At 44.3% G+C, this 27,870-nt stretch overlaps 1 protein-coding gene and 1 long non-coding RNA gene across 11 annotated transcripts in view; one reads left to right on the top strand and one right to left on the bottom strand.

Moving 5' to 3' along the window:
• Positions 1 to 12,987, bottom strand: part of ANKRD29 (ankyrin repeat domain 29) — a 55,075-nt gene extending 42,088 nt beyond the window's left edge. For 2 of the 9 annotated variants that reach the window (XR_014139654.1, XM_081801483.1), the window contains exon 1: positions 1,580 to 2,313. Coding sequence is in view for 8 of the 9 variants with exons in the window: in XM_081801483.1 (XP_081657609.1) it covers positions 1,580 to 1,729 (150 nt within the window). In the remaining variant the exon portion in view is untranslated. Of the gene's footprint in view, positions 1 to 1,560; positions 2,317 to 12,120; positions 12,244 to 12,842 lie in introns of those variants that run through there. The other 7 variants (XM_081801486.1, XM_031029512.2, XM_081801488.1 and 4 more) reach the window with 7 other exon arrangements.
• LOC115941390 (uncharacterized) lies at positions 12,454 to 27,763 on the top strand. Of its 2 annotated transcripts, none has more exons than XR_014139655.1 (3): positions 12,454 to 12,607; positions 25,559 to 25,951; positions 27,595 to 27,763. It is a non-coding gene; the product is annotated as an uncharacterized LOC115941390 (long non-coding RNA). The 2 variants fall into 2 exon arrangements; XR_004076143.2 differs by lacking the exon at positions 27,595 to 27,763 and adding an exon at positions 26,492 to 26,988 and having other exon boundaries at positions 12,457 to 12,607.
• Positions 27,764 to 27,870: the final 107 nt, after the last annotated feature.

Below are 27,870 nucleotides of genomic sequence, written 5' to 3'. Positions count from 1 at the left end.
TTCATCTAGAACTAATGATGTAATGTATGGGGATTAACATAAGAATAAAAAAAAAAATCCCAAAAAAAAAAAAAAAAAAAAAAGAAGGTAGCAGGTCACATTGAGGAGGAAAGGGCGCTGGGAAGGCTGAGCGTACGGGGTACTTACTATCTGGGGGGCAGATGTGTGTGGCACTGTGAGGCGGCCCCTAGGAAACTGAAAGTCAGGAAAGATTTATAGGGGTGGCTGAGAAAGGGTGACTTCAAGAAAAAGAGGAAAAATGGTCATCAGTGCAATCAGGGGGTGAGGCCACAGGGAAAACCAGCACTCCTACTCCAGTGTGGCCCACGGCTGCTGAGGAGACCCACGTAAGACTGGGATGGCCAGTTCATAGATGCCTGACCTCCTATCAGCCTGGGCCCCAGCGAAAGGAGCATAGTCACACTGGATGGCTGGAAGAAAGTGTGGTGATGTATAAAACTGTGCCATTACAAGAGCAATGTTGGACTGGGAGTTGGCAGCAGCAGCGCTCTGTGACACAGAGCAAACTGAAGAAGGGTCTGGGTGGATCTGGAGGTGCAAACCCAAGACACTGCTCACCGATGCCCCCAGTGGGCAAAGCGAACAAACCTGGATATCTCAGGCGGGCGGCTGATCTCACTTACCAAATTTGTGCAATAAAAGCTGGAAATGGCACATCCCGCTGTTTGGAAAAGAATAAGGCTCCCTTGAAAACATTTTTATTCCTAAAATCAAAGTATTTCTGTTGTCTCTCTCTCATTTGAGGTCTTCCTGATCCCCAGAGATGCATCATCCTGCTGAGTACAGACAAATCACTGATTCTCTCTGCGGGGGAGGGCTCCCCAAAGGATGCCTGCCAGTGGGCAGGAGTATTTATTTTTAGACCCCTCACTTGCCAGTGCGTGTACTGATGTTTGCAACGATAGTGAAAGGTAAGAGGCTGGGTGGTGGCTTCCATTCTCAGTTCTCGTATCCTTATAGAAAAACCCAACTTACACATTCATGGCAGTCCTCTTCTGCTCTGAATTATCTCCACTTTCCATGGAAGCAGTTGGTTTGAATTCTCTGACTAAAAACACTTTCCTTCTTGGAATTTGCTAATTGTAATTCCCAGTGAAGTGCCTCTTTCCTTATTGTGGCTGCCTTCCGTTTTATGCATGTAATGGTTTCCCTAATATGTTTTTAATTTTTTTTAATGTTTATTTGAGAGAGGAGACAGCATGCATGTGTGTACAAGTGTGTGTGAGTGGAGGGGGAGAGGCAGAGGGAAAGAATCCCGAGCAGACTCCCCACTGAGCACAGAGTCTAACTCGGGGGTCGATCTCACACAGTGAAATCACGACCTGAGCAGAAATCAAGAGTTGGACCCTTAACCAACTGAGCCACCCAGGCGCCCCCTCCAGCCCCCCAAAAGTTTTTACATTCACCAGGGTACCTTGGACTTTTTAAAAGGATAAAGCAGGCATACAGAAAGAGTAGATAAGCACTGTACAGGGAAATGTATTCAGGAGCTGTTCTCATGCCGGCAGGGGAAATGGCGTGCCCTTGGCATGCATATACCGAAAGAATCCATCCGTACACTGTCCCTGCAGTCCACATCCACCCGACCGCTGTTCAACAACAGCCTGAGCAGAGCCAGGTTGCCTCTTCTTGCTGCCCAGAATGCGGCGTTGGCAAGTGGAGTTTCCTTCTGCAGAAGCAAAATGAGACAGGATCTTAAACTTGACATCAGTTAATGTGACCGCCTCTACGCAAATATATGCCACTCAAAAAGCAGAATTTCCAGATGTGTCGGAGCATGGAAAGACTGCTGCTCCTCCAGCAACAGATGATTGTGATATACTTGGTCATGGAACACATTCTGTTTTATACCAGATACCGGAGTGCCGTTATGAAAAGCAGTGCTGTTGATAATATAGCACTATTAATACCTTATTTTCCACCAATGTTCTCCCTTTCCTGCCTCTGTGTCTTTGTTCACAGTTTCCTTTTGCTTGAAAGGAGTGCTCCCCCATCCTTCAAGGCCAAGGCTCTGCTTAAATGCTATTTCCTCCCTGAAACGTTCCCAAATCCCTCTTCACCTCTAAGCAGAGAGAAATCTCTCCCGATTCTGACCTCCCCAACACACATTTTTTCTATGCCCTCAACTTTCTACCTGATTCCAGCTTTCTGGGTCAAGGCCTCCCCTCCCCTCCATCTAATTTCCTTTGCTGGAAACTTGCCAGAGGATTCAGTTAAAAATGAGGAACTCTGGGCAGAAAACACTGTTCACGTGTCCTCATATGGATCCTTCTTTCCACGGCTGCGTCATTTTAAAGTTGCAAAGTTAATGTGGAAACCATCCTATGGAAGGAATAGAGCTGGCAAACAGTTCTTCGAGAATCAGAGTGGCAGGGGCGCCTGGGTGGCTCAGTTGGTTAAGCGGCTGCCTTCGGCTCAGGTCATGATCCTGGAGTCCCGGGATCGAGTCCCACATCGGGCTCCCTGCTCAGCAGGGGGTCTGCTTCTCCCTCTGACCCTCCTCCTCTCATGCTCTCTCTCAATCTCTCTCTCACAAATAAATAAAATCTTAAAAAAAAAAAAAAGAATCAGAGTGGCAGAATTGACTGCAGTACAGCTGCCTTTCCTAAAACACATCAATTTGGATCTATAGACGACAGTCTGTGACAGGGGAGGGTGAGGGTGACGGGGAGGCTCTGGAACCAGACAGCTCTGGGTTTCAACCCCAGCCCTGGGCAAATGACTTGGCTTTGGTGAGTCTTATACTACCTGCCTTGAAGTTTCTGGTAAGGATTAAATGATGTAAGCTAATTGGCAAATACGGTACCCAGCACATCATAAATGCTTACAGATGCTAGCTTCTCCCCCTCTGTCCACTTTTCTTTACAAAGTTAGAATCAGCAGGCAAAATTAAATCGAGTATTGGTACTATAAAGAATTTTGCTGGTCTCAGGAAATTTCTAGCGTTCAAATTGTTTAACAAAAGCATGTTTTGGGTGGGCTTAAAACACCTATCTGACCCCAAGGCCCTTTTAAACGATATGTCTTTTAAGTATACTGATAAGGCATTAAATTCAATGTCTTACCTACCTATGCAAAGTTAAAAAGAAAACAAAACAATGTCACCCACAACAAGGAGCCATCTAAAGATTAACATTTTTTTTTTTTTAATTTTTAAGTAATGTCCACACCCAGTGCAGGGCTCAAACTCACAACCCCGAGATCAAGAGTCTCATGCTCTACTCCCTGAGCCAGCCAGGCGCCTGTCCACAGAGCCATCTAAAGTGAAAGCTCAGTGAGAGTGAAGGGGGCATCTGTTGGTATGAGGATTTCTTTTCTGCTGCCCTTCAGCTCACCCACGGCTTAGTGCTCTCGTGTTCTCGGAGGAGAGCGTGGCCAAGTGGGGAGTGCTAAGCAGGTTGCAAACATACTTTGAATAGTTTCCTGGCTCCAGTAGGAGGAAAACAAAAATCCCCTCAAATTCCAGATGAACAATTTGCTTTCCCCAAAGGCGTAAATATTATGGTCCCAGGAGTTTTCAGGCCAAAAGGCAATGGTGATGTTCATACCCAGGGTTGGCGGGTTTGTACTGGGCTGGGCCCCCTATTACAGCTGTCGGGTGACTGGCTGAAGCGACGGCCAGGCAGGTCTGACTTGTATCAGAAATCACGAAACAATGCCCTTTCAGTAGGGAGATTGCACAAGGCCAAAATGAAGTCTGAAGGGTGAATTAGGAAGAGAATTTAGTATCACCACGGAACAGCTCTGTTGGCTTTTCCTGAAACATGAAGACTTGAGAGTAATAAATTGTAAATCATTTTTAGTGATTTTGTTGTTTCTCTTTAACCCCAAATTATTTTCAAAAAACCATCTGGAAACCACAAACTCCTTTGTCATAATAAGCTCTCCTGCCTTGAGGATGGCTTCGGGGCTTTCTCTCCTGTCAGGGCTAGATTTCCTGGTTTCCCACAAGGTTTTAGAAACTGAACTTTGTGAAAAGACGTACAGATTTCATTCTCCCTCAAGTGCCTGATTTACTGGGAGGTGGAGGCAAGAGAGTTGATTTGGGGTAAGAAAGAGCTGAGTTCCAGTCCTAAGCCTGCTACTTCTCAGCTCTTTGACTCTGGCAGGTTAACTGCTCTCTGTCCCAGTAAAATGGGCATAATAATGCCAGGGGTAGGGGCGCCTGGGTGGCTCAGTTGTTAAGTGTCTGCCTTCGGCTCGGGTCATGATCTCAGGGTCCTGGGATCGAGCCCCGCATCGGGCTCCCTGCTCAGCGGGGAGCCTGCTTCTCCCTCTCCCACTCCCTCTGCTTGTGTTCCCTCGCTCACTGTGTTTCTCTGTCAAATAAATAAATAAAATCTTTAAAAAAAAAAATAAATAAATAATGCCAGGAGTAGTACCTCTGCCATGTGCTGTTAGAGAATTAAAGGACAGAATACATGTCAACTCAGTTTGATGGTGAACACTCAAGAAATGCTAGCTATAGGGGCGCCTGGGTGGCTCAGTCGTTAAGTGTCTGCCTTCGGCTCAGGTCATGATCCCAGGGTCCTGGGATAGAGCCCCGCATCGGGCTCCCTGCTCAGCGGGAAGCCTGCTTCTCTCCCACTTATCCTGCTTATGTTCTCTCTCTGGCTGTCTCTCTGTCAAATAAATAAATAAAATCTTTAAAAAAAAAAAAAGAAAGAAATGCTAGCTATAAATGCGCAGTCCTCACAGCTCTTGGAAATTCACTTGCCTGGTCACTGGCCTGTAATAGGGACAGTGGTACTGGCCAGGGCCTAGGACAAGAAGTACGAGTCAACCTTGATTTCTGCTCTAATGGCTTTATGGCCCAGGAGGAAAGTAAGTCATGCCAATAGGCATCAGAAGTTAATTACAGGTGCTAGAACAGGAATGCGGATTACTTGTGAGAGCAGAGAATGGCCAAGCCTATATTGGGGGAGGGGGGGGTGTAGCCAGGAATGGCTTCAAAGATAAGGAATTCTCGAGAAGAGTCTCAAAAGATGAGCAGGAAACTGGGTAAGGAGCATCCCAGGCAGACGGGGCAGTGAAGCAAAGACATGGAGGCTCGTCACAGCATTCTGGGAACTGTCATGAGCTCAGAAGGGCTGGATTGAAGGATGGGAGTGGAAAGAGGTCAAGGGACACTGTGGGGCTGAAAGCAGGCAGGGCCAGATCCCAAAGGATCTGCTGTGCCATGCTATGGGGTTTGCCTGGGCACTGGGGAGCCAAGGAAGGGTTATAAGGTGGGGAGATACTATTGGTTTTGTGTTTTAGAAAGGTCCCTGTGGCAGCCTCAGGGAGAATGGATTGATGCCTGGAGCCGGACTGAGGTCGGTGTCTACAAGGGTTAGGGGACTATCGTATAGACAGGGCAAGAGAAGATGAGGGCCCGAGCTCAAGCAACAATTGTGGGGCTGAAGGATGAGACAGACTGGAGAAATTTTAAGGAACCAAACTAAACAGTTTTGGTCTGCAACTGTATATGCAGGAGAAGGTGGGAGAAGGAGCCTGGTCTGACTCCCGGGTTTCTGGTTTGAGTGCCTGGTTGAGGTGGTGCCATTCCCGAGAGTGGGAAACTCTTTAAGAGGGGCAGGCTTTGGGAAGAAGGGATGAGTTCGGCTGTGAACGCACGGACTTTCAGTGCCTAAGGGGCTTCCAGGGGGAAACGACTATCATTAAACGTGGGTAATTGCTCTATCACGCAGCGGCAGACACAGGGCAGGGCAGGTATCTTGCGCTAATACTAAGTGCTTGTTCTGTACCTTGGTATCTGCTCTGCATACTACCTCACTGAATCCCCATCAGAGCTCAGTGAGGTGGGCACTGTCACTATGCCGCTGCACAGGTGAGGTAAGGGACAGAGGACAGGCAGGCTTCAGATCCAGGCAGTCTGGTGCTCGGGGCTGCCCTCGTAGCCATCCCACAGTTCGGCCTTGAGGAATTCTGTAGACACCAAGGAATAAGGCAGCACTGAGCCCGATGGCCTCCTTCCTATCCTCATTCCAAGCTCGTCTCCTGCCAAGACGGAAAGGCCCCTGACCTTCCTTCTCTTTGGGGTTGATACACCCCATGTTGCCTGGATAACTTCCAATCCTCTTCCGGGTACAATTTGCACATCATCGTAAGTGCTAAGAGTGAAACAGGGGCAAGCCCTTTAGCCTTTGAAGATGATGCACGTGGAAATGCTTTACTCTTTAACTTCTTTCTTGATTTTTCTGATCTCTACAATGAGGCCAGTGAGCCTCCCTCAGGTAGGCTTGTTAGTCACGATATTATGAGAAACAGCAACACCAGCCAACGCTGAGATCTCGCTCTGTATCGGGCGTGCTAAGCACTTTCATTGCTCTGATGCATTAATTTCCAGAATAGCCTCACGACATAGGTGTTTTTATTATTCCCATTCTTTTTTTTTTTTTTAAGCTTTATTTATTTGAGAGAGAGCGCTCAAGAGCACAAGCAGGGGAAGGGTTAGAGGGAGAGGGAGAAGAAGCAGGCTTCCCGCGGAGCAGGGAGCCTGACGTGGGGCTCGATCCCAGGACCCTGGTTTCATGACCTGAGCTGAAGGCAGATGCTTAACCGACTGAGCCACCCAAGCACCCATATTATTCCCATTCTTAAGATGAGTTAACTGAGGCACGAATGAATCACTCAAGGTCATAGAGTTAGGAAGTAATAGAACCAGCATTCAAACCCAACTCCGAGTCCAGAGTCTGAGGTCTTATATCTCATTTCTTGGGAGAAAAACAGTGTAAACTTCTACATATGCCATATTTTCTTCTCTTTTTCTCCCCTTTACTGCCAGGATTTTGGCTTATACACTGCTCATTATTACACTACCAGCAATTCGTTACAGGAAGGAAGGGGAGAGGAAACACAGAAGGGAAACTGTTACTTGTACAGAACTGGAATTCTGATTAAAAGCTAAGAGGGGGAGAGATTTAAACCATTAGTTTTGTTTTTTTGTTTTTTTAGATTTTATTTATTTGAGAGAGAGAGACAGAGATAGTGAGAGAGAGAGCACAAGTGGGGAGGAGAGGGAGCCCACAGAGCAGGGAGCCCAATGCGGGACTCGATCCCAGGATCCTGGGATCATGACCTGAGCCAAAGGCAGACGCTCAACCGACTGAGCCACCCAGGTTAGTTTTAAAAGGGTTTAGAATACTGTGGGTTTTGATTGTGTACTTACTAATTCAATCAAGAGAACATGAGTAATGAATTTTTGATGTTAGAGGCCACATTAAATAAGGATAGAATGCAGGACTGAGAAGCCATGTGCAGAAGGACACTTTTGAGATGTCACTGGCTATTCTTTTTTTTTTTTTTTTTTAAGATTTTTGAATTTATTTATTTGAGAGAGTGAGAGAGTGAGGGCAGGGGTAGGAGCAGAGAGAGAAGGACAAGCAGACTCTGTGCTGAGTGCGGAGCCCGACATGGGGCTTGATCTCAGGACCTTGAGACCATGGCGTGAGCCAAAACTAAGAGTCAGATGCTTAACCACCTGAGCCATCCAGGAGCCCTGTTACTGGCTATTCTAATCCATTGTCCCCTTCATGCTAAGTACTTGAAAATTTCAGAATGCTTGATAAACATTAGAGAAGCCTAATCCCTATGTTGTCAGTATTGTTACACTTCTGAAGGTGAGAGGAGACTGAAAAAGTGAGTGATTTACCCCAAGCATTCTGCCTTAGAGGTAGGATCATTTAACACCAGCATTTCCAAACTCAGAACTCGAGACCATCTGGAAAGTCTGTTTAAGACATATATGTCAAGAACAGGCATATCTAGGGGTGCCAGGGTGGCTCAGTTGGTTGGACGACTGCCTTCGGCTTGGGTCTTGGTCCTGGAGTCCTGGGATCGAGTCCTGCATTGGGTTCCCTGCTCGGCGGGGAGTCTGCTTCTCCCTCTGACCCTCCCCACTCTGGTGCTCTCTCTCTCACTCATTCTCTCTCTCTCTCTCAAAAAAAATAGGCATTTCTATAGAGATAGAAAGTACAGTAGCAGTTATCTAAAGCTGGGTGGGGGATAGAGAGTGACTGCTAATGGCAATGTGATTTATTTGGGGGGATGATTAAAATATCCTAAAATTGATTGTGCTGATGGTTGCACAACTCTGAATATACCAAAAACCACTGAAATGAACATTTTCCATGGGTGAGTTATATGGTATGTGATCTGTATTTCAATAAAGCTGTTGAAAAACATATGTGGCTTTGTAAATTTATTTTCCTGTAATTCAAATAATTTTAGCTGACTGGTGAATTGAAGCCAATTATGAGATAATTTATGCACTTTCAGAGCAAGGTTGGAAAATACAAGTTCCCCTACTTTTAGCCCAGCCATGAGCAGTTTCTGTCACCAAGGTGAAACATGGTATTGAGCCCTTTGTCCTCTTAGGGAAAATGTGCTCAAGAAAGATACAGGCATTGTTCTTCCTCTAGCAATGTTTCCTCTACTGTGGTGACCTCCTTCACCACGTTAAGAGTCTCCTTCCTCATTGTGTTAGACTTTTGGCAACCTCAGGCCTGAAGAGTAAGTCCTGAAACAGCTGTTGAGAGTCACAAGTCAGTGTACTGAAATGCGTGACCTTTATTCCACAAAAAGGCTCAGACCTGCGTCTGCTTTTACTGAGTTTGCTTTTACTTTAAAAATAATTCTAACAAACGTGTCTGTTTTCCCAACCAGAACAAATGAGGACTTGCCAATTTTGGAAGAGGAAGTTTCCTGGTTTACTGGAGGCATACCAGTGATTGCTGATTGCTTAATGGAGCAAGGAGAAGTAGCTACAAAGGGGTCCGTGTGGCTCAGAAGCAAACAGCCCTACATGCGGTGACTCTCAGTCATCAATAAGAGGCTGTTTATTCTCCCACAGACTCAGCCAACAATGCCAGGGCTTTTTAAAAGCGGCTTTGGTATCAGGTAAGAGGGCCTATGCGACTTTCAGAGGCCTGTGAAAATAAAGTTAATCTATGGCTCTAAAATCAAAGTGAATGAATAAAATAGTTACAAAATGTATCGTCTTTGTCAATTCACCGCTGAATTTGATATTCATAAAATATTGATGGCACATGAAAATAATTTGTAGGTCTGATTTTCTCCCTGCACAAGAATTACTATATATGAAAGTTGCAGAAAAATCATGGGCCAATATAAATTAAATGGTATTCATGGCTAAATCGTTTTAATAGCAATGTAATAAAAACCTTTCCAAAAATGTACAATAAAAAGTCTATTATCTTGGGCTGTGGGTACCTTTTGATATGTTTGATAGTATGCTAGCTAGGGTTAGTGGAGGCTCAGTCAACGGGCCTGCGTCTCTGCTCCCTTTGTCCTCAGGCCTTCCCTGTGTGCTGTTTGGAAGTCTGCTTCATGGAAAATCAACTTCCCGTCCTTAACCTGGCTCAGAGCTGTGAGCTCCCCGGCACCTCCCAGCTGGTGGGGGCTGGACCTTCTCCCACATCAGCCCTGGAGTGGAAAATACGGTTAGGCTCTCCTCACTTGTCTTTGAGACGCTGCCCTTCCGGTCAAGTATACACGACTCAGGCCATCCCACCAGCTTGTCCTGTGCCTCACCTCACCTACTAGCTGTCACCTCCTGGTCATTCTCCTTTCTTGATGGCAAATTCTGACACCTTCTTTCCTACCCACCCCAAATTCTGATCTCATCCTGGCCTTCACTTTTATAAAATGTAGATACCATTGCTCAACCGCACCTCCTTTCCCCTAACCCCAATGAAAGAGGGTTTCCTCCCCACCTGTCTAGTGGGAACCCCTACAACTAATGAAAGCCCGCTCACACGCTCTGCCTCGCCCACCTCCTCCGTGCTTCCTCACTCAGCTCAGTCATCCCCTCTATCAAGTCTCCCTATCATTTCAAATACTTATTTATTGAGATTCTGATTTACATATAAAGTTCACCCTTTTAAAGCATATAATTCAGTGGTTTTTAGTGTATTCCTAAGGCTGCATAACTGTCACAATTCCAAAACATTTTCATCATCTCATACCTATTAACAATTGCTCCCCATCCCCCGATTCTTCCCTAGCTCTAGGCAACCAAGAATCTGCTTTCTATCTCTATGGATTTGCCTATTCTGAACATTTCATATAAATGGCATCATTTGGGTCTGGCTTCTTTTACTCAACATAATACTATCAAGGTTCATCCACATTGTAGCATGTTTCAGAGCTTCCTTCTTTTGAATGATATTCCATTGTGTGGATACACCATGGTATGGACTGAAGATTTGTGTCCCCCCCCCAAACTCATGTTGAAGCCCTAATTCCCAATGTGATAGTATTTGGAGGTGAGGTCTTTGGCAGGTAATTAGGTTAGATGAGATCAAGAGGGTACAGTCCCCATGATGAGATCGGTGTTCTTACAAGAAAAGGAAGAGACACCAGAGATTCCTTTCTCCTTATGAGGATCCAGTAAGAATGTGGCTGTTTACAAGCCAGGAAGAGAGCTCTCACCAGACTGAATCTGCTGGCACCTTGATCTTGGACTTCCCAACCTCTAGAACTGTGAGAAATTAAATGCCTGCTGTTTAAGCTGCCCAGTCTATAGTATTTTGTTATGGCAGCTCAAGCTAATACATACATTTTGTTTATTATCAATGATAAACAAATGATGGACACTTGGGTTGTTTCCACTTTTTGGCTATTATGAATAACAAAATGAACATTTGTGTACAAGTTTTTGTGTAAACAGGTGTTTTCATTTCTTTTGGGTATATATGTAGGAGTGGAATTGCTGGGTCATATGGTAACCACCAGACTGTTTCCTAATATGACTGCATTATTTTACATTCCTAAACAGCAAGGTATGAAGACTTGAATTTCTTCACATCCTTGCCAACACCTGACACCGTCTGTCTTATTGATTATAGTCATCCTAGTGGGTGTGAAGTGGTGTCTCATTAGGGTTTTGATTTGCCTTTCCCTGATGACTAAAGGTGTTGAGCATATTTTCAGGTGCTTATTGGCCATTTGTATATTTTCTTGGGAGAAATGTCTATTCATCTCCTTTGCCCATTTCTAAATTGGGTTATTTGTCTTTTTATTGCTGAGATATTTGTCATCATTTAAAGATGGTCAAGTCTCTACCATTTTAAAGCAAACAAACCGTTGGCCTGCTCCAAATCCTTGCTGCGGCCACTGTTTCTTGCAGAATTTTTTGAAACAGCTCTGGACACTGGTGGTTGCCACCCACTCTCTTTTGAAGCTGTTGCAATCAGGCTTCTGAAGCCAGCACTTCACTGAAACTGCTCTGAGCAAGGTCAGCAGTGGCCGTTTGTTACTAAATACAATGGACACTTCTCAATTCCCAGCTTGAATTCTCTGTAGTATTTATCTTTGAGTTCCTCCCCATCTTTATCAAAGGATTAGAGATCCTTGGCTTAAATATCAGCACACGCTTCAGATTGTTCTCATACATCGCTGGCTGCTCTTCAGTTTTCTCAATGGGCTTCTCTTATTCTGTTCATTCTCAAGATTTTGTCTTCAGTCCTCTGTTTTCCACTTGTACATAGTGTCACAGGGCAACTGCATTCATTCTCATGGGTTTAATTACCACTCAACACTGCTCACTCCTACATCTCATCTCTATCTCCCGCCTAGACTACACTCCCGGGGTTCCCAGTTTGTAGATCTGTCTAATCAACATCTCTACCTGGACTTCCATCCATCCTTAAACTTTACATGTCCCAAACAAACATTATATCTTTACCTCTCTAGCCTTCCCTAACTCAGGGAATAACATCAGTTACAGAATTCCATAGATTAAAAATTTTTTAAGTCACTCACATTTGTTTACTTCCTTCCATTCCAGACCCCTGTTCCCTAGTCCCTACCACTTAACAAGATGACCCCAGTTCCACTGCCTTCTCCAAACTGTGGCCAGAGATCCTTCTAACATGCAAATCTCAACATATCATCCCTCTGTTTACATGAGCTACTGTAAGAGACGGAAGCCAGACACATTAAGGTTTCAATGTTAACACCATTCACGTACTGGCTGCAAGACAGTGATGAATTACTTAACTCCACCATGTTTTAGTCTTCTTGCTTTAAAAAAATAAAAAATAAAAAAAAAAGGAGAGACACACACGAACGTACCATTTCATGGATCTTCCTGAGGATTCAGAAGATGCGCCCAGATGCCCTTGGCTCAGAGTCAGGCACATTTTACGTGCTCAATACATTTTAATTATTTGTATTAAGACCTTCCAATAGAGGCAAATCAAGGATCATCACTTTCATACTAAAATGTGAAGATTCAATGGGATGACTTTAAACTCTTTTAAGACAAGACTCCTTTGGACCCTGCAGCCTGGTAATCAGCTGCAGCTGCAGCTGCACTCTGCTGGGCACTCAGCTTCGGCGTCCGAAAAGTGCTCTGGAGAGGAGGCGACAGTGGTGCCGCTAGCATTCCGAAACGAGGACGCAGAATCGGGAATCGGTGCCGCAGCCCGGGTCTCTCCCGGAGCACGGCCGCAGGACAGCGCAGACCGCGGGCTTCTTCCCCGCCCCGCCCCCGCCCGTTACCCTGGCGACAGTCCCTGCCGCCCCTTCGCCCCGCGGCGGGCTCCCCGGACCTGCGGCCGTAAGTACCGAAAGCCTTTCAAGCAAAGCCCACACAACCAAACCACAAACCACAGCAGCCATCCCAGCCCGGTCGCTTCCTCCCGTCCCCCGCCAGCACCCAGGGCAGCGCTCACTCCACACTGCGGGCCCCGCGGCGCCGGCGGCGGCGACCCCGGGAGTTCCGCAGGTGCGGGCCCGCCGCCGCATGTCTGCCGCCCGGCCCGGCATTCCCTCCCGGAGCCCGGGGCGCTCACCTTGAAGGACATCTTCCACATGTCCGCGGCCACCCCAGCGCGACCGGCACGCTTCCGGCGCGGGGCGCCCGCCCCAGGCCGCTCTCCCCTCCCCGCCGGGTTCCGCAGTGGGGAGGCCTCCGGCGCCGCGCGCTCCAGCCTCAGACGGGGCCACGCGGGGAAGGCGGGGTCGGGACCACCGGGGGCGGGGCGGGCGCGGGGCGGAGGCGGGGCCGCCGGGGGCGCTGGGGCGAGGGCCGGCTGCGCGGGGCGCCGCACCTGTCCGCGCTCGCCCCGCCCCCAGCCCGCACACGCTCTACTCCGCTGGCACCGCGCGCACTCTGCACGCACACACCAACACTTCGCACTGCTCGCACGTCCACATCCGCAGTCTCACACACACCAGGGTACACGCCACACTGCGCACATTCTTCACGTTCCACACACAAGCGGTCCACACTCCCCAGCACGCGCCCACGCTCTCTCGTACACACATTCCATGCACATCCGCATTCCTGTACACACACACAGATTCACACGTAATACTCCCACACTCACATCCCCGTATACACACTACACACCTACCCCCATCCCACACCTCACACATCTTCCAAAAGAGCATGGTCTGCATCAGAGGACTCCCAACCTTCATTACAGCAGACATTGATGATGTAGATGAAACAGGAGAAAAAAATTCACCCATCCTCACACCACCCTTCCAAATAGTTTTCACTTTTATTTATGTCGTTTTAGGTTTTCTTTTCTTTCTCTTCCTTTTCTTTTCTAATAATGTATTTTTTGTTTTGTTTTCCTCCTGGGAAAGAGCTGGGAAACAAGCCTTTTGATTGAATGAGTGATATGTGGTATTTTCCTTTTTGAAGGTGAAGGGCAAAATTGGGAATGTTACTCATGGCCCCCTCCTTTTGGTTACACCAGTCGCCATTCCTTTTGGGCCTTTTGCTGAACAGCTGGAGTATCTCAGGAGCTGTTCACTCCCTCATGCATACTGCCTTGCTGCTTGCCCAGGGTTGGTTTGGGGGAAGTAAAAGCAGGAGAATCACATTTTTTTAAGTTAAAAATATATTATTTTTAGGGGTGCCTGGGTGGTTCAGTCGTTAAGCGTCTGCCTTCAGCTCAGGTCATGATCCCACTGGGATCAAGCCCCACATGGGGCTCCCTGCTCAGTGGGAGGCCTGCTTCTCCCTCTCCCACTCCCCCTGCTTGTTTTCCCTCTTTAGCTGTGTTTCTGTCAAATAAATAAATAAAACCTTTAAAAAATATTGTTTTTAAAGTATAAAAGGCAATAATAGCCTTTTTAGAAAATTCAAATGCTAAAGTAAAAGTAGATGTCTCACATGCTCACACTGTAAGAATCTACTCATTCTCCCCTCACCTCTGTGCCTCTTTCTCTCTTCTCAGTTCAATTGGTAAGGAATATTTAATTCGAAAGTAGAAAAATAAAACAAAAGTTCAGGATGAAATAAAAATGTTTACCTGTTATAGATAAATCATATTACTTTGTGCTTAATTTGTTTTAAATACTTTATTTATTTATTTATTTGAGAAAGAGAGAAAGAGCGCACAAGCAGGGGTAGGGGCAGAGGGAGAAGTAGAGGCAGAGAATCTCAAGCAGACTCTGCACTGATAACGGAGCCCAACGTGGGGCTCCATCTCACCACCCTGAGATCATGACCTGAGCTGAAACCAAGAGTTGGCCGCTTAACTGACTGAGCCACCCAGGTGCCCCGCTTTCTGCTTAATTTTAAAATAAAAACATTCCAAAATTTGATAGAAAATTTCAAGTTTTTAAATCAAGAAAGACTCGAAACTTTTCCCCGCCTTAGGTGTTTATGGATGAGACAGTTTTGAAGTTGCCATGCAACACTATTATGTAAGATTGAGCACAGGAGGTTTTGCTTTAATAGTTTTGTTAAGCAAAAGGAGGGAAGAGAATGTATTTTGAGTCCTGTCTGTGGGGTAGGTATTATGCCCATTGCACAGCTGGAAAAACTAAGGTTTTGAGCGATGAAGTAATTTGCTAATGAGTGATAGCGCTAGACCTTTCATGAAGTCTGTCTGGGTCCAAAGCCTGTTTCCTTTCCACTACCACACTTGCTGCTCGAAGCTGGTTTTGGCAGTGAGTCCCTGGCCAGGCTGCTGATGGGATTCTTGTCGAAGTCACAGGAAAGAATGTGCCTGTAGATCAGCTCACACGCCTTGCTAAGTTCATTTTCACAATAAAGCCCCCAAGCAGAACAATACCCTCATAATCACCACCAGGCGACTCCATCGAAAGAGGTCCCCTCCAAAACTTAACAGGCCTAATACATGAAATTAAATCTCCATGGCCCTACTCTCTCTATCCAATAATTTCTCATAACCCACTAGAGTGTCTCCATACTTGTCAGAGATTCTCCTTGTTATCACCCTCCCTCCCATCCCTATGGCTCTTTTCTCTCCCTCCACTTCCGTCTGCCCTAACTCAGACCCTGACCCTCCCGGGGTTGCTCCCAGCTCAAGCCCCCCTCCGGCGCCCGGCCCCTCAGCCATCTCTCTTCCAGCTTTGCTGAGCTCCCGTAGCGTCCGATGTTGCTCTAGACTCCACTTTGGTTCCTTTTGACTCCTCCAGCAGAGTTTAAATTCTTCGAAGCCAGACCCCTCCCCGCGCCGGGGTCTTCTACTATATCTTTTATTTTCTTCAGGGGCTAGTTCACAGTGGGTGGCCAACGTTTAGGAATTGTTCAATAGAAGATTCAAGGGATTGTGCTCTCCATATCTCCACGCTCAGAAGTCGCACCACTCCTCTCCACAGGCCTCCGTGATTCACACGCCCAGACATCAGTGTTCATCTCCAGTGAGACCATATTTGTTGTCACCTTCTATTCACGCCAGTGCAGACTATCCTGCATTTGCTCTTGATGTGGCACCTGTCCCAGTTTATGCGCCTGCAGAACTTGCTCTAGACAGAACCGTGAAGTAGGTTAGACAGGTCTCCTGAGCCCTCTCCCTCCTTTCTTTTGTGATCAGGCCCCTTCACCCCGATGGAGTCTGCTCTGGACAACTTGCTTTCTACATTCCCTGTGTTCCTCCCCTCCCCCATCTCCCAGCTGGTTAGCTCAGTCTCATCTCTTGGAATTTACACTAGACGAGGCTTCATGCAGTGCAGAGTGTAGCAGAGCGTTGAATAATGTGCCCCAGCATCCATGACCCCTTTCCTTTTCCCTATCAGAACACTAATTTTGCTCAGGCATCTACCAGACTCCACCTTACGATATGCTTCAGGGGAGCCCAGCCCCCTTTTCTGTCCAAAGCTCTCTGATCTAAGCTAGTGGTAGTGCCTGGGTTAGGTGTGGGCATGTGACAAATCCTGACCTCTGAGACATGAGAGGAGGTGTGCTGGGGGCTGCTAAGAAAGATTTCCTTACTTCCAAGAGAGATACCCTGGAGAAGGTCCTCTCTTCCTTGGGGCACTGTCCTGTATGGATATGATGCCTGGAATGCTGCAGCCACCTTGTGACCATGAGGGAAGCTATTCCCTGAGGGTAGCAGGGCAAACAGATGGTGTCACTAAGGTCTATGTTGACAAAAGGGGGCTGCCCTACCCCTGGATTTCTTGCTGTGTAAGACACTTTCTTTTGTTGTTGCTGTTTTGGTTTGGTTTTGGGTTTTTTTTTTTTTTTTTGAGTCATCAATACATTTTTATTAGTCTCCACCCATGGCATATATATCATATTAGGTATGTGCATTTATCATATATATGCCTTCGTGATATATATTTATGCCCAATATACTTAGCCCTTATTTTGAAATGCCAAATGTAAATGAGAAAAACATTTAATATTATATTCTGTAAAACCGTTATAAGTAGATGCAAGCATCTGATTACATCATTATGTCATGTAGTATAGACATGCCTGTGTGCCTATATATTGTTTTGTTGTTTGTTTGTTTTTAAGATTGTAAGCCACTTTCTGTTGCAAGTATTCTGATACAGGGTGAGAATGGAGACAAGGGGTGGGGGACAGGGGGTCAGGAACTTCACCCACATTGATTAATGCTCATTATGTGCTAGCATTTTGAATGTGTCACTGATTTATTCTTATTCCAACCTCCTGTGAAAGCTATTATTGATGATGAAATTGAGACTCAGGGTGGATGCAAAACTTATTCATGATCACAAGGACTGGAAGTAGGAAGTGGTATTTGAACCCAGGCAAAGGGAATAGAGCTCCTCTTTCCACCATGCTGTCTTACTGGGTTTGTACGCAAATATTTGAGTAAATGTCGGAATGAAGTTTCTGATTCTGCATTTTACAACTTTAAGGTTACAGATAATATCCCTCAAAGTACATGAATTGCTGACAGGGAGTTGTGAGAAGGGGCTGGAGCAATGTATCCAAGTGATACACATAGGTTTTGATTACTTTTGATAGGCATTTTCCCTGCTGTTGATAGCCAATATCCCAACCTATAACTAAATCCAAGTGATAGACATAGATTTTGATTTTTGCCATTGATAGACAATATCCTTGCCTGTCTACTCAATAAATTTCTTGAGGTGGAAATTTTAGCCTAGTCAGATGAATTTTTTTTCTGATTATCAATCCAGAATACAAAAAGAAGAGAAAAAAGCAAAAGACAACAATGACCTGTAATACAATTTCCCAGAGTCATCGGGGTTAAATACACCCCTGATCTTTTCTTAAGCATGTAGTAACATAACTGGAATTATGTGTACTCTGCTTTTTAAAAAATTATTAAACATGATCATGTGGGCATTATCCTCTGGCATTAAAAAGTCTTTGAAAATCCTGCATTTAAAATTGGCTATACTGTGGTTTATTTAGTCTTTCTCCTATTATAACATCTTTAAGTCTTTTCTCCTGTTGTGACCTTTCTCTTGGTATAAATTCCTTTTAGTTTTTGTTATTAAAAATAGTGCTAATAATTATTTTGTACCTAAGTTTTATCCACATTTCTTATTATTTCCTTAGGACACATTTCTGGAATTCCAGAGCCATAACATATGAAATAATTGTGAAAGCTGCTAATACCTAAGTACAAATTCCTTTTCAGAAATGCTATGCCAATTTTATACTTCCATTCAGGCTGGTTAAATTATTATTTGAGATTTTTCTCAAAGCTCCCAATGATTCTGTGTAAGCAGACTTTATATGCACTAAGCTTTCTATGTATCTGTTTGCTTTTTTTATACTCCTGCCAGACAATATTCAAATTCTCTTAAATAAATATATAGAATAGAATGGTAAAAATAAAATAAAAAATTTAAAAATGGGATGGAGAAAATTGAAAATAGGAAAGATAACAGAAAGCCATGAATGAGGGAAAACATAAAAATGGAAGCAGGAAGGACACGCACTTGGCTCTAAGCTTTTTAGCAACCAATGCAGGAGAGGGACAGGATCACCAGTGTCCCTAAGATCAAAACGCTCCGGTTGCATGACAGAAGGCCCGCTATAGTAGAGAAAAATGAAACCATATAGAACAATGCACAGTTTCCTCAATAATCTTTTTTTTTCCTTCAAATTTTTATTTAAATTCTAGTTAGTTAACATAGTGCAATATTGGTTCCAGGAGTAGAATTCAGTGATTTGTCACTTACATATAACACCCAGTGCTCGTCATAACAAGTGCCCTCGTTAATGCCCATTCCCCATCTAGTCCATCCCCCCACCCACCATCCTCTAGCAACCTTCAGTTTGTTCTCTAAGAGCCTCTTATGGTTTGTTTCCCTCCTTCTCTCTCTCTCTCTCTTTCCCCCTCCCCCTATGTTCATCTGTTTTGTTTCTTAAATTCCATATGTGAGTGAAATCGTATGGTATTTGTCTTTCTTTGACTGACTTGTTTTGCTTAGCATAATATACTCTAACTCCATCCGCCTCATTGCAAATGGCAAGATTTCATTTTTTTGATGGCTGAGTAATATTCCATTGTGTATACATACCACATCTTCTTTATCTGTTCATCAGTTGATGGACACCTGGCTCTTTCCACAGTTTGGCTATTGTGGACATTGCTGCTACAAACATAAGGGTGCATAAACCCCTTTGAATCTGTATTTTTGTATCCTTTGGGTAAATACCTAGTAGTGCAATTACTGGATCATAGGGTAGTTCTATTTTTAACTTTCTGTTCCTCAATAACATCTTAATGGCAAATGCATCGGTGAATTTCATGGAGCTGTTTTGGGGACATTCCTTTATGTAAACTGACAACCTAACATGAAAGGACTTCAGGAAAACTCAAAATAGTGCAGTTTATGGACAACATCTGCTGGGCTGGCTTTCAGGAGAATAGGTGGATTCCTGACCCTTGGGTGGTCCTGTCTAAGTACCGTTCTCCTTGAGTCATCAAGTGGCTCAGTTTGAGGTTTATTCTCCAGCGGGTACCTGGAGCAGAGTTAGCTTAAATGTGAGGTTAAATCATGTAAACAACAGTAGAACTAGGAATTAGAACTCTCCTCTTATAATAGTTCGGAAGCCTGACATGAACTTAAATGGGAGACTACCCACACAGCCAGGGGGTAGACAGAGCCCAGGAAGAACCCATGGCAGGATGCTACGGAGCCCTGATAGACAGAGTGCTTGACCGTGGACATCAAGTGGCCACATGGCCAGAACTTCCCATTCTGAACTAGGTTCTGTCATAAGGTTGGTGGACCCAGAAACAATCCACCATGAGAAGAGAGTGGCCTCTCTGGGGTCAAGTCTGAGCAGGGTCAGAGGGCACAAGCAAGCCTGCATGAGCAGGTCACCAGCACCTCTCTTCCAGTTCGCACTTGCTCTTTGTGGCAAGCCCTTAGACAACCCGATGGAGAAGGGAAGAGCTGGGGCTTGGTTAGTGGCTTTCCTGTTACAATGGGGGGATGGATATGGGTGTAAGCTGAAAATGGATGGTGGCTGCACAACAGTCCCACTTAAGACTTGACGGTGGTTGCAAAAACAGAACTTCAGCTGAAAGATGTGGTCATCCACTTTGTATGGAGAGAAGTGACAAAAGGTTAGACTATATATGACTCATGGGCAGAGGGGAACGGCTTGACCTGTGCTCAGGTCCTAGGAAGGAGTTAGATTGGAAGATGGGGAAGAAGAAGCTCTGGGGTAGAGGCCTGTGGGTGAACGTATTGGAGTAGGCAGAAAATGTGAAGAGTTTTGCATTGCATCCTAATTCTCAGTGAAGAGCATTCACCACAAGAGAGGTGCTAAATGACCAAAGACAAAATGACTTGACCAGTTGACATCAACCATCCTCTACCATTGGCCTCCCCAGTGCTGGCATGATGGGCACATGTGTATAGGGGCAGCAGGTGAAAAGATGAGTCACCATCTTGGCAGTGATCAAGGTCATTGACCTTGGTCATCAGGAGGAGGGAGACATTGTTACACAGTGGGGCAGAGGGAGTATTTGTGGACCCCAAGTACTGCCCATAGTTGGCTTTATGAATTTTATGTTCTTGAACTTTTTGCTTATGAACCCTGGGAAGGGAAAAGCAGAATTACTCCAAGACATAAGTACACAATTTTTGTCCCAACACATCCAGGTGGGATGTGCCTAAGACCATGGTGCTTGTCCTGGGATTGAGCTGGGTGTGTTTCGGAGAAGACCAAGGGAAGTTAGAACGACACCATCAGTAGTGACAACAATAAAAACCAAACTGCAAAAAAACAAAGTGACTTTTGAACATTGTGGTGCATCGTTACTCTAAATTGAATGACGATTATAACAGAACCCATTAGCTTGTCTTATTTGACATGGAGACTAGGAGAAGGGAGAATAAACAGAAAGATTTATCCATTAATCCATTAATATCCAAAATATATAAAGAACTCATGCAACTCAAAGCAAAAACCAAATAATCTGGTTAAAAAATGGGCTGAACATCTGAATAGACATTTTTCCAAAGACATAGAGATGGCCAACAAGTACATGAGAAGATGCTCAACATCACTAATCATCAGGGAAATGCAAGTGAAAACCACAATGAGATATCACTTCACACCTATTAGAATGGCTATGATCAAAAAGACAAGAAATAATAAGTGTTAGCAAGGATGTGGAAAAAAGATAACCCTTGCTCACTGTTGGTGGGAATGTAAATTGGAGAAGCCTCTGTGAAAAACAATATGGTGGTTCATCAAAAAATTAAAAATAGAACTACCATATGCTCCAGCAATTCCACTTCTGGTATTCATCTGAAGGAAATCAAAACACTAAGTTGGAAACATACATGCACCCCCATGTTCATTGCAGCATTATTTATAATAGCCAAGACATGGAGACCACCTAAATGTCCATGAGTGGGTAAATGGATAAGGAACATATGACACACACACACACACACAAACACACGTACACACACACTGGACTATTACTCATCCATAAAGAAGAATGAAATCTTGCCATTTGTAACAACATGAATGAAGCTTGAGGGCATTGTTCTAAGTGAAATAAATCAGGCAGAAAAAGATAAATACTGTATGATCCCACTTATATGCAAAATCTAAAAACCAACCGAACCAAACCAAACAAGCAACACCCAAGGTCATAGACACAGAGAACAGATTGGTGGTTGCCTGCAGTGGGGGGTGGGTAAAATGGGTGAGGTAGGTCAAAAGGTACAAATTTCCAGTTATAAAATGAATAAGTCATGGGGATGTAATGTACCGTGTGATGGCTCTAGTTAATAATACTGTACTGCATATTTGAAAGTACCTAGGAAAGTGGATCTTCAAAGTTCTCATCAGGAGAAAAAAGATTTGTAACTATGTATGGTGATGAAGGTTAACTGGACAGATGTGGTAATCATTTTGCAATATATACAAACATTGATTCATGACATTGAACACCTGAAATTAATATAATGCTATGTCAATTATACCTTAATAAAAAAAGGGAAAAATTAATGCCATTCTTACTGGTGAAAATAATTTTTAAAATGTTGAGTCTGGGGGTGCCTGGGTGCTCAGTTGGTTAAATGACCAACTCTTGGTTTCAGCTCAGGTAGTGATCTCGGTCTTGAAATCAAGCCCTGCATTAGGCTCTGGGCTTAGCTCGGGGTCTCCTTGGGGCTCTCTCCCCCTTCTTCTGCCCCTCCCTCCTGCTCACTCGCTCTCTCTCTCTCTCCCTCCCTCTAAAATAAGTAAATAGATCTTTAAAAAAAATGTTGAGTCTGATATTAAAGGATGCCAGGGATGCTGTTGGTATGCTGTATCTACTTTGCAGGGTCTTTTTTTTTTAATTTTTTTTATTTTAAAGATTTTATTTATTTATTTGGGAGAGAGAGAATGAGAGAGAGCACATGAGAGGGGGGAGGGTCAGAGGGAGAAACAGACTCCCTGCCGAGCAGGGAGCCCGATGCGGGACTCGATCCAGGGACTCCAGGATCATGACCTGAGCCGAAGGCAGTCGCTTAACCAACTGAGCCACCCAGGCGCCCTACTTTGCAGGGTCTTTTCATTGTAATTAGTGTATCGTAGATAATGCTGTTGATTTAACTATATTTCCTCTGAATCCATTTCTTAAGAGATTCCTCCTTTGACAATCTATTTTTCTTTATCATATTTTCTGAAAAGAATGTTCTTTGGGATCTCATTTGCTAAAATTTTTCTAGTGTTCATTGATGAATTAATAAAGTTGGCTCCGCATGCTTGCTGAAGCGAGCTCTCTCTCCTTCTGCGTGAGGCATCCGAATGTTGCCTCAGGTCAAGTGGCGCTTGGAGTCCTGGTCCTGGCTTGTCTTTGTACGAAGATTCCACTGTACTTCTTTTCCCCAAAGAGAGGAGGGCCATGCTGACATAGAGGAACTTTGCAAAATGGCCCCACTTTCCCCTGAGAAACCGAGGGCCACCCAGGCCTTTTTTATACTTTGCTTTTTGGTATACTCTAGTAATTTTGCATTTATTATTCATTGTAGTGATGTAACAAAATGTTAGGTTTCCCTCACTTCCACAATAGGGTTTGACGATGCTTTCTTGGGGGCCAGTTGCCTTTGGCACAGTTCCATCAAATACTTGCAGCTGCATGAGTTAAAATTTGTGGTGAACCGTGAGCTCTACATGGCAGGATTTCTGGGAGCCTCATCTGTGACTCAGTGGACCAAGCACTGTGGTAGAAAAGCCAGCCCCGCAGCTTTCACCTCCTAGCCAGATGCCTAGATTTTTGCCTGAAGTGTTGGATTTTCATTTGGAAGCTTAGCATGATTGTGTCTCTCCCAGCTTCCTCGGCATCTAACATTTATTTAAAGACAGTTGGGTTAATGATTGGAAAGTACCCTCTCACTGATCTGGCCCTGGGGGAATAAAAGCTTCTATTATGGATGCGCCCAGAAGAGGTGCATCCTAACTGGAGCTGCTTTTAGCATTCCACTGGGGTTGAGGAGGGGCCGTGTGAGAGCGTTCTCTTTTAATGTCCCTACGCTGACTCCTTACATTTTATTACCCACTTGCTAAACCCATACAGGGCAAAAGTGTAGCAGACACATACACACAGACTTAGTTCCAAATTATTTGCAAAGTTGGCACTTGTTTCACTTAATCTTGAATTGCACCAAAGCCATTAAGAGAAGCCAAAAAAAGCTGAGTTCAGTCCATAGGGAAAATGGGACTAGAAAGCTCCCATGCTATGGACATTCTCTCACAGCCTTACATGGGAGTGAGAATGGACTTCAAATTTAATTTTGTTTGTGAGAAAAACAGATTCCTTCCCTCCACAGTTGAAAATGCAGAATATAATGATTTTATTCACATTTGGCTTTGGGGGCCCTTGTTTGGCCATTAGATGTCATGTGCCCAACTGTATCTTAAAAATTGTGCAAATCTCAAGTGTGGCAGGAGGTTCATTATTTCAGCGAGGGTTCCTGGTGGGCTTCTTACAACTGAGAGGTGGGATGGCTTACAGGAACTTCAGTGAGACTGAACATTACAGTGGGAGCCACATGGAATCAGAAACCGTGTTTGCCTCATTCTCTTCCCAGTCATGTCATGTCCAGGCCTAGCACATAGTAGGTACTCACTGAATATTTTTGAATGAATGAATGAATGAATGAATGGTCACAGATTATCTGAGGATCCACAAGCTTCTCAGATATAGAACCAAAGCTTCTGCTGCTCTTTTCTTTCATGAGATTTGGAGTCTATGTGTGTGTGGTTCTTTTATTCAGGAATCTAAGGCACGTGCTACTAGTTTGTAAGGGAGGCCACTGAACCGGCAACAATAAAGGACATTATCCTATTGTCCCATGAGGGCCACCATCAGGGCTTCACTGAAAACAGAGCCTCCCCACCCACCCCCCAAAGACCTATCATCACTGGTCCCAACATGGGGCTGGAAAAAACCTGAGGGTCCTGAAAATTACTGCTAAGTGTCTGTGACTCCATCTTTGTGTGTGTTTGTATGTATTTTAAATTAGCTGGTGCTCCATGTATGTATATGTGTGAATGTGTGTGTGGGGGGCGGTGCTCTGGAATTATGACGTTGAATGAGGAACCTTGTCCTTGTACACACAATGTCCCCTCCCATTCCCCACTCCCCAAGAGGTGCAGATCAAGCTAAGCTTAGATCACAGCCCTTCATTCAAACACTTCCAGGTTTGGGGCATTTTGTGTAGGTGTAGGATTCTCAGTTCCCACAACAAATGAAATGGGACTGAAGAAGGAACCACAAGCAGAAAGTGGAAGGATATGGGGGAGAAGTCCAAGTGATTTCATTAGAAAGAGAAATGTAAGCAAAAGCACTGGGAAGAGTCACAATCAAACACAATTTCTAGACAAAATTGTTCTTAGAACATCTGCCTTTCCTCTGGTACCAGCATTATAATACCACAGTGATATGCCCAGCCCAGGATGGGATCAATGCCCTGAGTTTTTCCATAGTAAGTCCTGTCAGAGCTGGGGCTCAGCAGGTGGTCCAGAGTCTACTCTGGCTCATTCCCGGGGCTAGTCAGGCTCACTGAGGGGTTGGGATCCATCAAGCTCTCTACAGAAAGCGAAGAAGCCTGGAGGCTGGTACAGTGTCCTGCAGGGCTGGGGGAATTGAGTAGGTGGTGGGCAAGGTAGACCAGCTAACTAGAGGATCTTAGGGCAGTGAGAGCTTCTACAGAAGTCCTGAAAAGGCCCTCTAAGACCCTGGGGCTCTGGCAAGGTAAAAAGTGAGCAGCAGGTAGAAGCAGAAATGCAATTGCTCAGGACTGGCATTTGATGGCAAGAGCAAGGAAGGTTTCCAGGTTCTGAGAAACCAAGATCCCAGGAAGGACCCTGGACAGAAATTCAGACACAATGCGTCAAGACTATTTCTAAAACAGGGCATAAAAATAACAATAGCTAGATAATTGGAGGCATACTATGAGCTGGCATTGCATTGGACCCTTTATAATGATGACTTCATTCAACATTCACAAAGCTCACACCAAGGGTAAAATTTTTCAGATGAAGAAACTGAGACCGAGAGAGGTTATTTAATTTTCCCAAAGTCACAAGGTCACAGAAGGTAGTAGATGGGGGACCTGGGACTTAACCCCATGTCTGTAACTCTACCGCCTAGGGGTTTAATGCTAGTACACTGCGTGGTAGAAGCTTGGTCAGGGAGCAGGGACAAGGTGAAGGGCAATGATAATGAGCACCAGCTGGGGCTCATTCCAACCCTGCAGCAGACGTGTTCACATACATTGTGTCCTTTAACCTTTATGATGTCCTTGTCCTCGTTTCGTTTTTGTTTTCCAGATGAGGGATCCAAACACATAAAGACAAACTGGCTGGCCTAAAACCACACAGGAAAAAGGCAATAGCCCAATTAATGGGACTGCAAAGCCAGCAGCAAGACTGCCCTGAGGCTGACCGGCCACAGGAAAGGAATTCAGGATGTAATACCTGCTACACATCCAGGCCTCCTTAATCCGAAGGCTGAGCTCCTAAATGTTCTCTAGGGTAGAGAGCAATTGCGAACCTACCTAACTTCAAGGAGTCTGCCTTCCTGTTCTAAGTGTAAGGAGTGGGTTTCATCTGATATAACCCAATGATGCAGTTCGTCTCCAGAATGAATGAGTCATGGATTTAGTCCTTACATTGAGTTCAACACCTTACACTCATCTCTCTGCTCAAAGGCGGCTAAATCGGGTAGGTACTATTATAGAATAAGTGAAAGCTAATTTTAACTTCAGCTATGTGTCATTTCTTTTGAGTTCTCTAAACCTGGGTGCAATTATTACTCATACTAAGCGAAGAGAATTAGGCAGGTTGTTTCATGCCCTTTTAAAAAAGATTGTGAAAATTTGACTCTTTATATTTGTTGTATGTACAGTTGAGAGAAGGGTAAAGACAACATGATATTGGAGAATCAGAGACTTAGAAATTATCCATCAAGTAACAATCAACCAATCAACAAATGTTTTTTGACTGCCCACTCTGGGTCCTGCACTGTTTTAGGCATTAGGTTGTAAGGTCATTTGGAGAGGTCATTTAGACTAGTGCATCTTTAGCTATCTGTGAAGAAAGACCATTAAAAATTTTTTTAATCCATTGTTGACCAATATTTCATAATGTACAATAAAACTGGGTTATAAGAAAAATGATCGCATAGTTGGATGTCATGGCAATATCAAATTGCTAAAAAGTTTATAAACACTCTCAATTTTTGTACTTTTTCATTACAAACAGTTCGTGGAATGGCACCGATCCACAGACCACAGTTTGAGCAGCACTGATTTAAACAAGGCTTGACTACTCTGCAGCCATCTCAACAACTGAAAAACTAGTTTTTGTTGCTGTTTCTTTCCATTTTTTTTTCTTTTTGCTTATCATGTTAGTGGAATTTCCAATGCTTGATGATAATTTTTAAAGAAACTCTTTGTTTCAAGGTAAACCACACTTTCCCCACCCGAGAGATAAGGGGGAAAGCTTCCTTCAAAGACTGACCTATAAAAAGTACATAAAGAATGAAAGAAAGAAATATAAAATATAACACCAAGCTGAGGGGGAAGAAAATGAGGCTAAGGCTATGCTTGCAAAGGAGGATCACAAATGGTCAAAAAGTTGCTTTCAGAGGAAAACTATGACTCATAAGATAGCTACAAAAAGAGTATCTAACTGTGTGGATCCACATAGATACAGAATGCAGAAATCTATTTTTATAGAATTGTTCTTTCTGTCACTGTTCTTGGTGCCGTGGCAGAAGGCATATTCACAAGAACTTTTTTTTCTTTTTTTGACTTGGAATGAAGTTGACAGAGAATTTTGGCAAGAGTGAAAAACAGGGCATGAAACTCACGAGATCAAATTTTTCTTTTCCCTAGATACTTACCCATGAGCAAGAGCCAGAAAAGAAAAAGTAAGAAGAGACTGACTTAATTTATCTTAAAGACATTAACTTCATAGAAAAATATTCGAAATACAAAAGTCACTTTCTAAAATCTCAATTTCTGAGAAGTGTCTTGAAGTAAAAACTTCCTCACCCTAATTGGGAAGAGTGTTTTCTGTATTTCACTTCTAACGTTCACTCGAGGCATTTAAGAATGGAACATGCAAATAGTAGGTGATATTTATCAGTCATATTGATGAATAAGAAGAGACAAGATTCTGGGTATTGTTGTTGTTTGTTGATGCCTAATAGATCACCTTAAAATCCAGTGGCTTAGAACAACTGCAGACGGTCCCTGACTTAAAATGTTTTGACTTGCGATTTTTTGACTTTATGATGGTGTGAAAGTGATATGCGTTCAGTAGGACCTGCACGTGGAATTTTGAATTTTGATCTTTTCCAGGGCTAGCAATGTGCAGGTACCATCCTTCCACGTGATGCTGGGCAGTGACAGCTGCATCCGCCCAGTCAGCCACACCATCGTGTGGGTAAACAACTGATATGCTCGCAACCGTTCTGGACAACCATTCTGTTTCTTACTTTCAGTACAGCATTCAATAAATTACATGAGCTATTCAATGCTTTATTATAAAACAGGCTCTGTGTCAGCTGATTTTGCCCAACTATTGGCTAATGTAAGTGTTCTGAGCACGTTTGAGGTAGGCTAGGCTAAGCTGTG

Source organism: Leptonychotes weddellii, chromosome 13 (genome assembly GCF_054177405.1).
Source record: "Leptonychotes weddellii isolate Sample4059 chromosome 13, ASM5417740v2, whole genome shotgun sequence".
NCBI classification, from domain to species: Eukaryota; Metazoa; Chordata; class Mammalia; order Carnivora; family Phocidae; genus Leptonychotes; species Leptonychotes weddellii.
The sequence above is the reverse complement of the archived record's forward strand: the minus strand, read 5'-3'. Positions and strand labels throughout refer to the sequence as shown.